Source organism: Arachis ipaensis, chromosome B10 (genome assembly GCF_000816755.2).
Source record: "Arachis ipaensis cultivar K30076 chromosome B10, Araip1.1, whole genome shotgun sequence".
Lineage (NCBI taxonomy): Eukaryota > Viridiplantae > Streptophyta > Magnoliopsida > Fabales > Fabaceae > Arachis > Arachis ipaensis.
Genome location: NC_029794.2, coordinates 12,379,291 through 12,390,097, shown reverse-complemented (window position 1 = coordinate 12,390,097; position 10,807 = coordinate 12,379,291). Strand labels below are relative to the sequence as shown.

General features: G+C 36.2%; 1 protein-coding gene across 1 annotated transcript; it reads right to left on the bottom strand.

Moving 5' to 3' along the window:
* On the bottom strand, positions 2,180–3,074 carry LOC107620150. The gene is made up of 3 exons (XM_016322360.1): positions 3,065–3,074; positions 2,539–2,652; positions 2,180–2,295 (listed from the first exon to the last, which is right to left on the bottom strand). Exons 1-3 carry the CDS (start codon positions 3,072–3,074, stop codon positions 2,180–2,182), a joined length of 240 nt encoding a protein of 79 aa, XP_016177846.1.

Here is a 10,807-nt window from a genome sequence, read left to right as displayed (position 1 = left end):
AATAAAATAATTCACTTATCAAATTTGATTGCAATGAATAAAAGGGCAGAACACAAATTATACTTGTATGCAATGATGGAGAATATGTTGGAGTTTTGGAGATGCTTTGTCTTCTGAAATTCTGCTTTCCTCTGTTTTCTGATTCACGCACGCACGTCCTCCTATGGCAAGCTGTGTGTAGGTGGATCACCGTTGTCAATGGCTACCATCCATTATCCTTCCAGTGAAAAGGGTCCAAATGCGCTGTCACCACATGGCTAATCATCTGCAGGTTCTTAATTGTACCGGAATAGGATTTACTATCCTTTTGCGTCTGTCACTACGCCCAGCACTCGCGAGTTTGAAGTTTGTCACAGCCATCTAATCCCAGAATCTTACTCGGAATACCACAGACAAGGTTTAGACTTTCGGATTCTCATGAATGCCGCCATCAATCTAGCTTATACTACGGAGATTCTGATTAGGGAATCTAAGAGATATTCATTCAATCTGATGTAGAACGGAAGTGATTGTCAGACACACATTCATGGATTGAGGAAGGTGATGAGTGTCACTGATCATCACCTTCTCATGTTTTGGGCGTTCAACGCCAGCTTTGGATCCTTTTCTGGCGTTGAACTCCAACTTGCAACTTGTTTCTGGCGCTGGACGCCAGAATTGGGCAGAGAACTGGTGTTGAACGCCAGTTTACATCGTCTATCCTTGAGCAAAGTATGAACTATTATATATTGCTGGAAAGCCCTTGATGTCTACTTTCCAACACAATTGAAAGCACGCCAGTTGGAGTCTTGTAGCTCCAGAAAATCCATTTTGAGTGCAGGGAGGTCAAAATCCAACAGCTCAGCAGTCCTTTTTCAACCTGAATCAAATTTTTGCTCAGCTCCCTCAATTTCAGCCAGAAAATACCTGAAATTACAGAAAAACACACAAACTCATAGTGAAGTTCAGAAATATGAATTTTTCCTAGAAACTAATGAAAATAAACTAAAAACCAACTAAACCATACTAAAATATATATGAAATTAACCCCAAAAAGCGTATAAAATATCCGCTCATCAGTAATCTTCCAATTGAGTTTTAAGCCATAAAAGTTGAGAGCAACAAGCTATCGCGGATATGTATTCAGCTTCAGCCGTGGATAAAGCAACAGTGGCTTGCTTCTTGCTTGACCACATGTTAAGAGGACTTCCAAGAAAACAACACATTCCGGACGTGTTTCTTCTATCCACTCGGTCTCTCACGTAATCTGTATCACAAAATCCTACTGCACAGAACTCATTAGATTTAGGATACCATAAGCTAAGATCACATGTGCCCTTAATGTATCTAATGATTCTTTTGATGGCTGATAGATGGGATTCTTTTGGGTGAGATTGAAATCTAGAACACACACGTACACTTTTGGGTGAGCCCCTCGCCCACTTCCTCTTCCTCTTCAGCCGCAACCCTCTTCCTCTCCTGCCGAGCCTCTCACCGCTGCGACGCTACCATCCTCCGAGCCCCTCGCCGAGTCTTCATCTGCTGAACAGTGAACCCCTTGCTGTGTCACTGTGCTGCCGTCCTGCGCTACCGAACCTCTGCACTGCCCTCTTTGTCACCGTCTTCCTCCTCTAGTAACTGGTAAGTTGCCCCTTTCTCTATCTCATGCTCTCTCTGCTGCCATATCTTAAAGCTTGAGTGTATTAATATTGTCATATCTTAGTGAGGTTATGTAACTATGTTTCTGTTCAGGTCTAGTATCACATGTATGTTTATTTGCAGGAACAATTTTAGTTTATGGGGCCGATTTTGTCACAGGATTAACTGTTCAAAAGAATAAATACTGTTCGGAGAAAATTGAGATCTTAAACTTCCTTTATTTTCTGTACTAAAAATTGAATACGAAGGGAAGACATTTTTTCTATCTCTGAATCTTTATATTTGTGTCATATTTTAGTTACCAAACACAGCCTTGATGAATTCATCCTTGATTCACACTGCATTATAACCATTAATTCATGCTGGGTTAGTGTGTGGTTTTATTGAGTGAGTTAGAGTATTATTCTTCTTTTTCATTCATTTGAAGTCATATATTCAACCTGTGCAGAATACTTTGAAGTCATATATTCTTCTTGTATTATTGATATTAATTGAACTTTCAATTTGATAACAAACATATTCATCCTTGATTTTTAATGTTTTAGCTGAGTATGCTATTCTTTACAAACAAGATGGGCTTACCGGTGGCCATGCGATCATGCTCGGTGCGGATCCTTTGAGCAAAGCTGCTGCACTTGAAGCATTGCATGCTTATCCCGGTATGATTTTCTAAATGCTGCCACTGATTAGTGGCATTTGTGTTTTCTAAAGGAACATATTTACTAAAATGTTGTGTTCTTAATTGTTATTGAGAATGATGTTGTTGAAAGTTGAAACATGAGTCTTAGCAATATACAAGTTATGTTAGCATTTTCATTGTCCTTTATGGTTGATGAAATGTTTAAAACTTACACAGATTTTTCCTCTGCTGAACTTAAATGTGGAGGACTTGTAAAATTTAGGCGGTTTGCAAGTTGGAAGGGGAATAAATTCGGACAATTGTTTGAGTTACATCGAGGAAGGAGCAAGCCACGTCATTGTCACATCCGTAAGTTCTTCTTTGAGTTTTTCTACCTTTTAATTGCCATTAACTTTCATCCATTGAGAAAGCATTTGTATTAACTCTCTCAACCAATTATGTTATTCAAGAATTCCACTTATGTGTTATTTTTCAATGGAAATAATTTAGCCATGTTGTGTTTAATTGATTTCTCTCTTTATAGTATGTGTTCAACAATGGTCAAATGGATCTCAAAAGACTAAAAGATCTTGTTAGAATTGTTGGAAAAGAGAGACTTGTGTTGGACTAGGTGATGTGAACATGATGCAATTTGCCAATTCTTAAATTTTGTTTTGTGTTTTTTTAATTGTTTTTTTCAGGAGGATCCATATTTCATTCTTTTGCTCTCAAAAGCTGCTCTCTCTTATCCTATTATTGTACTCTAATTCTATTCCCCTGTTGATTCTTGGACTTGTGTACTTGAACCTGTATTCATCAGATTCTTCAGCTTCTCTAGATTCTGTTTAATTATATTTATTAATACAGTATATGTTGAGTGAATTAGATATCAAGCTATGTTGAGTGTTGCTTTCTTTCTTGTGTTTGAGCAAGTGATGAGAATTGAAATTAGATATTGAAATTCTGCTTGTCACCCTTGTGTTATTACTAATTTTACCTATATTAGATTTGTCATAATATAAAGCATGCTTTCCCAGTTTATATATTCATGGACAAGAATTTGTTACTTTATTGTTGTGATTCATTCTCCATACTTATATATCTCTAGTTTATATGATTTGTGTTTTCAATGTAGGTTTGTTAAGGTAATTTTATGGCTAGCAATGCTAGAGAAGATACACAAAGCAATAATATTGCTCGGACCGATAATAAAATTAAAGTTGAGAGTAATATTAATCCAACTTTGAAAACTTCACAAGCAACGGATAATAATGCCTCGAATCCAGAAGGATCAACTCCTGTTGAAGGTGACAATAAGGCTAATGTTAAGAGTGCTTATTGGGAGTATTTTGATCGTTTAAAAGTTGAAGGTGAATGGAAGGTAAAATGCAAATTTTGCAAGAGTGTGCTTAATGCAAATCCGAAGAATGGTACCAAGTCACTGAGAAATCATGTGGACCGATATTGTAAGAGAATAAAAGTGGCGACCTCAAGGCAATCATCAATTGTTGAATCTCTAGCAAAACAAGCACAAGTGCAAAAATTAAACGAGGATGGCTTTGTGTTTGACCCTTCAAAGACAAGAAAGTGTGTCGCCGAAATGATTGTCCTGCATGAGTATCCTTTGAGTTGTGTGGACCACCATGGACTGAGGCGAGCGTTTGCATCAATGCAACCAACATTTAAAATGCCTAGTCGCAACACGATTAGGAAAGATATCTTGAAGATGTTTGGGGATGAGAAGTTGAAACTAACTCTTCAACTAGATGAAAATGATAGTAGAGTTGCCATAACTAGCGACATGTGGACTTTCAATCAAGAAAAGGGTTACATGGTTGTCACAGCTCACTATATCGATAGTTCGTAGAAGTTGCAAATGCGCCTATTGAGGTACTTCAAAAATTTCGTAAACTTTTATACATTGTGTTGTCTTTGTACGTTGAGCTTCGTCAATCTAAAATGCATGCATGTTTGTTTTATTTTTCAGCTTTTGTTATGTTCCTTGTGTAACAGCCCAGACCACCCGCTAGCACGATATTGTCCGCTTTGGCACACAAGGCATCACGGTTTTGCCTTTGACGATAGGGATGATGGCCAAAGCCCCCCACACTCACTCGTCAAAACGCGTCATGCTAGGGAGAGGTATCCACACCCTTATAAGGCATGCTTCGTTCCCCTCCCCAACCGATGTGAGCCTTACAATCCACCCCCTTAGGGAGCCCAGCGCCCTCGCTGGCACATCGATCTGGGTTCTGGCTCTGATACCATCTGTAACAGCCCAGACCACCCGCTAGCACGATATTGTCCGCTTTGGCACACAAGGCATCACGGTTTTGCCTTTGACGATAGGGATGATGGCCAAAGCCCCCCACACTCACTCGTCAAAACGCGTCATGCTAGGGAGAGGTATCCACACCCTTATAAGGCATGCTTCGTTCCCCTCCCCAACCGATGTGGGCCTTACACCTTGTCCCCGTACAAGTGAAGTTCTTACTCAAACATTGATGAAAATATTGTTAGAATGGAACGTTGATAGAAAACTGTCTACTGTTACATTGGATAATTGTTTCACTAATGATGTTATGATAGATGAACTGTTGGGGCGTCTAGATTCTTCATTCTTGATGTTAGGGGGTAAATTATTGCATATGCGTTGTTGTGCTCATATATTAAATTTGATTGTCAAGGATGGTTTGAGTATAGTGAAGGAAAGTATTGAAAAGATTCGTAGTAGTGTATTGTATTGGACTGCAACGCAGAAAAGGAACGAAACTTTTGTGAGTTGGTGTGCTAAAACAGCGATTCCATTTACTAAGAAATTGGTTCTTGATTGTATACTTCTCTATCTATAAAACCATTAAGAAAAGCACATTTGACATCTATTTGAGACATTTTAAAACCCTTATAGGCAGCATAGGCAAGAAGCAACTGAATTGCTTCCATTCTAGCTACCGGGGCGAATGACTCGTCAAAGTCAATGCCTTCCTCTTGGTCGTAACCTTAGGCCACTAGTCTAGCCTTGTTACGTACCACACTACCATCCTCATTCAATTTATTTTTGAATATCCATTTTGTACCGGTTACCTTTTTACCATTTGAGTTCGGTACAAGGGTCCAAACCTCATTCTTTTCAAATTGAGATAGCTCTTCTTTCATGGCTTTAACCTATGAGGGGTCTTCAAGAGCTTGATTTTTGGACAGACAGATTCAGCAGTTGGGACAGATTTGGGATTTTCTTGATTGGCTTGATGGTTCACATCAGTTTCACTACCTGCATCATCTTCTAAAAGAGCACTGGGAATGGAGTTAGAATCACAAAAAGACACATGTATGGATTCCTCAATAGTTCTATGTTCTTTGAGGTAAATCCTAAATGCTTTGCTAGTGGTGGAGTATCCAACAAACATTCCTTTATAAGATTTTGGATCAAATTTTTCAAGATTTTCTTTATTATTAAGTACAAAATATTTGCATCCAAAAATATGAAAATACTTAAGATTATGTGGGGTTCCTTTCCAAAGCTCATATGGAGTTTTCTTTAAACCTTTTCTAATGATGGTTCTATTTAGAATATAACAAGCTGTGTTTACAGTTTCAGCCCACAAAAACTTTGGAACATCATTTTCACAAAGCATTGCTCTAGTAATTTCTTGAAGACTTCTATTCCTTCTTTCAACAACCCCATTTTGTTGAGGTGTTCTTAGGCATGAAAAGTTATGTGCTATTCCAAATTCATCACAAAAATTTTTAAAATCTTGGTTTTCAAATTTCTTTCCATGATTACTTCTCAAGTGGGCAATTTTTAAATCTTTTTCATTTTGGATCTTTTTGCAAAGAGAGGAAAAATCATAGAACGCATCATTTTTGTGAGCTAAGAAAAGAACCCAACCAAATTTAGAGTAATCATCCACCACTAGCAAACCATAATATTTTCTTCCCAAACTTTGTGTTCTAGTAGGACCAAAAAGATCAATATGTAACATTTTCAATGGCCTTTTAGTGGAAATTTCATCTTTGGGTTTAAAAGATGATCTTACTTGTTTGTCTAGTTGACAAGCATCACAAGTAATGTATTTATCAAATTTAATATTTGAAATTTCTCTAACTAAATTCTTTTTAACAAGTTTAGAAATTTGGTACATGCTTGCATGTCCCAATTTCTTATGCCAAAGCCATTTTTTAGATTCAAGAGAAGTCAAATAAGTTACTTTTTGATCCTTTAAATCCTCTAGAGTTAATCCATACACATTATTGCATCTTTTTGCTTCAAACAAAATATTACCGAATTTTTCATAAATAACCAAGCAATCTAATTTTCTAAAAATAACCAAATATCCAAGATCACACAATTGGCGCTTAGTAGATTGTGCTTTAATCCGTCAACAAGCAAAACATCATTAATGAAAGAAAAGAAGTTCTTACTCACTTTACCTATGGCCACTATCTTTCCCTTTCCATTGTCACCAAAAGTAACAAAACCTCCATCATACTCATCAAGCTTGATGAAGAATGTTGACTTTTCGGTCATATGCCTAGAGCATCCACTATCCATATACCACATGTTATCTTTTCTTTTGGATGCTAGGCAAACCTACAAAAATACTTAAGTGACCTTAGGTATCCAAATTTTTTTGGATCCTTTAATGTCAAACTATCTCTTTGTCCCAAGCCATTATAATCACAAACAATCTTGTAAACTTTATCTCCAATCATCCTTTCACTTATGAAGCACTAAATAGGAAAATGTCCATTCCGATTGCATAATCTACAAAATTTTTTGTGTTGTTGTTTTTTAAAGCTTGTTGGGTTTTGAAACCTTATGTCATCCAAAGAAGATGCCATGTTGGTAAAAGAAGATTTTTCAATAAATTTTTCAGATTTGTGAAAATCCAAACCAGCTTTATCATAAAGAGGTTTTTGACTAGCCAAGAGTTGATTTAAATTTTCAGAACTTTGAGCAAAGTTGGCTAAGTATTCTTTAAGTCTTTTTACCTCTTTATGTAGTCACTCATTTTTCTCAAAATAATTTAGATTTGTAATCACAGAATGATGATATTCACAGCTCTTAAGTTCAGCTTTTAACTGCTTATTTTCTTCAACAAGATCAACAGCAGTTTTGACTTCCTTTATTTTATCTTTGAGAAAACTATTTTCTGCTTTTAGAATGGTAACTTGAGATTCAAGATCATAGTTTTCATCTAAGAAGCATCTAATTTTTTCATTGAGATGATCTATCATAAGATGAAGGTCTTCAGTTGAGGGTTCAGGAAATATTACCTCATTTACTATGTCGGCCATGAGACAAGTTTGGGACTTGGTTTCAGTTTCCTCTTCTTCATCCGAATCATTCTCCAAGTCTTCCCATGATGCCATGAGTCCTTTCCTCTTTTCTCTTTTCGGTTTGTCCTCCTTCTTCAGTTTAGGATAATCAAACTTGAAGTGTCCAGTTTCTTTACAGTTGTAGCAAATCATCTTGCTTAGATCCCTCTTTGGTTTCCTTGAACTGCCTCCTTTGTTTCATTCCTTCAGCTTCACTATCTTCCTGAATTTCTTAGCAAACAAAACAAAGTCATCGTCAGATAAATTATCACTGGATTCATCATCCAGAAATTCAGTGATTGATTTGAGAGCAACTCCTTTCTTTTTTGTATCTCTCTTTAAATAAGTGTTTTCAAAAGAAAGTAAGTTTCTTCTCAGATTATCATAGGTCATTTCATCAATACCACTACTCTCAGCTATTATTATAGCTTTGGTTTTCCACTCTTTAGTGAGACATCTCAATATTCTCCTCACAAGCACAGATTCTGGATGTCTGATTCCCATAGCATCCAAGCCATTGATGATAATGTTGAATCTTTCAAACATTTCATCGATTGTTTCTTATTCCTTCATTGAGAACATTTCGTAGTCTCTGTTCAGCATGTCTATTCTGGATCTTTTGACAGCACAGTTGAGTAAGTTGACAGCTTTAGCATTGAGCTCTATTTTCCTTCTATCATCTTCATTCCAATCGGCCTCAGCCTTGGGAACAACCACTCCATCAGCTCATGTGGTGGTTGGAAATTATGGACCTTCTAGGATTATCTTCCAAAGCATGTAATCCACAGACTGAAGAAAAATATTCATTCTTTCTTTCCAGTAGCTGTAGTTCTTCCCATTGAAGAATGGGGTCTATTGCTTGACGGCCCTTCTGTCAGAGTATAGGCCACCAGATTTGAGTCACCATTGACTGTCATTAGGATCTTTTCTCCAAGCTACAAAGCTTGATCTCTTTGAGACCAAGCTCTGATACCAATTGATGGTAATCAGTGGCTAAGAGAAGAGGGGGTTGAATCTTAGCCTCCCTTTTTGCTGAATATTACTTTTTGACTTTTAAAGGAACTTCAGGAGATATTTTCACTTTTTTGTCTCATAACAAGTTAAGAGACATTTTTGTTTTGTCTCGTAACAAGTTGAGAGAAAATTTTCAATTTGTCTTATGCGAACCAGAAACAGGGAAGAAGCAGAGAAGAGAGAATCACACCAAGAAGTATCCTAGTTCAGCTACTAAGTGCAATGCAGCCTACATCCAGTCTCCATCACAACAATGATGGAATTTCACTATCTTTTACAAGATTACAAACACCAATTCTTTCCCTAGGATCTACCTAATCCTATCAGGGACAAACCCAGATTCTACACCCAATCTGAATTTGACTAGGACTCAAGACCTAGCTTTCAACCACAAAGTGCTAACCCAACTTGCAAAGAATCCCAACAGGATCATGAAACACAACATACAGATGTACAAAGAAACTCTGAGACATCTATAACTTTTTTCCTAATATTGATCACTGCCTTTTTCCTCTCACTGGCTTTTTCTTACAAACCTCATCATGTTTGCCTTTTACCATGAGACTCAGATAGACAATACTAAGAAAAAGAAAACAAAATGAATATCTTTGAAGGAGAAGAACTCAAGAAGCTTGGATAGCAATGAGAACTCTGTGCTTTACACTTTCTCTCCTTAATCTCAACCCTTGGCCGTTCACCCTTATTATAGAAGGGGAAGCTTCCAAGGTTGAAACCGGTTCAACCAAGCAACTTCTTCTCCAACTAAAAACAGTTTCGGTTCGGACAAAGAGAAGAGAGAGAAAAAACCAAAAACCAACATGCATGTACCTCTCTCAACCCTTTTCATCAAACTCCTTCAATCTAAACCCTTGATCTTGTTTTTGGCTCCAAGAAAGGATTCGGACCATTGATGATCTTCTGACCCAGGGCAGCTCCTTGCTTTCCATTTTTGCTTCTTCCTACGTGTAGCTCGGCGGCTACCTTCTTTCTTTGATTAACAAAAATAGAAGTGAACTTTTGCAACTGAGATCTTCCTCTCTGACAGAGGCGGATCCTTTCTTTTCTTGGTATGGAAAATCTTGAAGCTCTTCTTCAAATCTTGCCTTCAATGGCAAAAATCTTGCCATGCCTTACTTCAGATCTTCCTTCCTCATAGCCTTTCTTCCAGAGGCTTTTCTTGTAACTTTTTTTTCTTCTGATGACTTCTATCTTCTTCTCTGTTTGATTGATATGACCGAAAGACAAGAGAGAGGAGAGAGAAATTTGGGCATGCTTTTCTTTGGTTATCTATGCATGCAATCAATTGAATTAAAATTTGTATTCCATTAACCAATGGAGTGGGTAATCGAAGAGTGCATAAAGACTTGGATCACATGCTTCTTTCTTTGATTTATGATGGGCCTGGATGAATTTGGACTTCTTAGCACTCAGCCACTTAATTTTTGCACAAGACTTATTTTAAATAACAAGTTAGGCTTGTGTTGCTTCTGGCCCAATATGAAATCTGCACATTAATAAACACATTAAACAAACAATTGGAGGCAAATAATAATTTAATAATTTTCTAATCAATGTTTAATAATGTTTGATCATTAAATATGATCTAAGTTTTTCAAACTCAACAATATTAATTCAACTAAATAAATGTTTGGGTAAAATAAATATATCCATAAAAGTATAGATGAAAAAAGTGAAATAGTGTACTCAAGATTTAAATAATTGAGAAACAGATCTAAATATTTTAGTAATTAGATAAAAATAATAAAAAAAAAAGACTAAAATGAATATATTTAGATATCTAAAATTTAAATTATATCAATCAATTTTTTAATAATGTAATTAACACATAAAAAGCATATCAACTTAAAAAAAAAAAATCATTTCAATGTTTTGGCAATATTCCTGAACAAAGGTCGAGCCTCATATAAAGTAAGGGAGACAATGGTCTCTCCATCTATTAAGTTTTTCTTATAAATTATATATAAAATTTAATTTAACCTCCTTAAATATTTTATTTTATTCTTTTTTAATTGTAAAATTATTTTTTCCCTACCTCACATTAAGGCTAATTCCGTCCCTCCTGTGATCTACAATATATTTATTATTAATACTGGAATCTTGTCAAACATTTTATAACTGTCAAATCATATTTTTATTAATTATCATTATCATGTATATAATACAAAATATTATAGCTCAATAGTTAAAGAGAGAAAA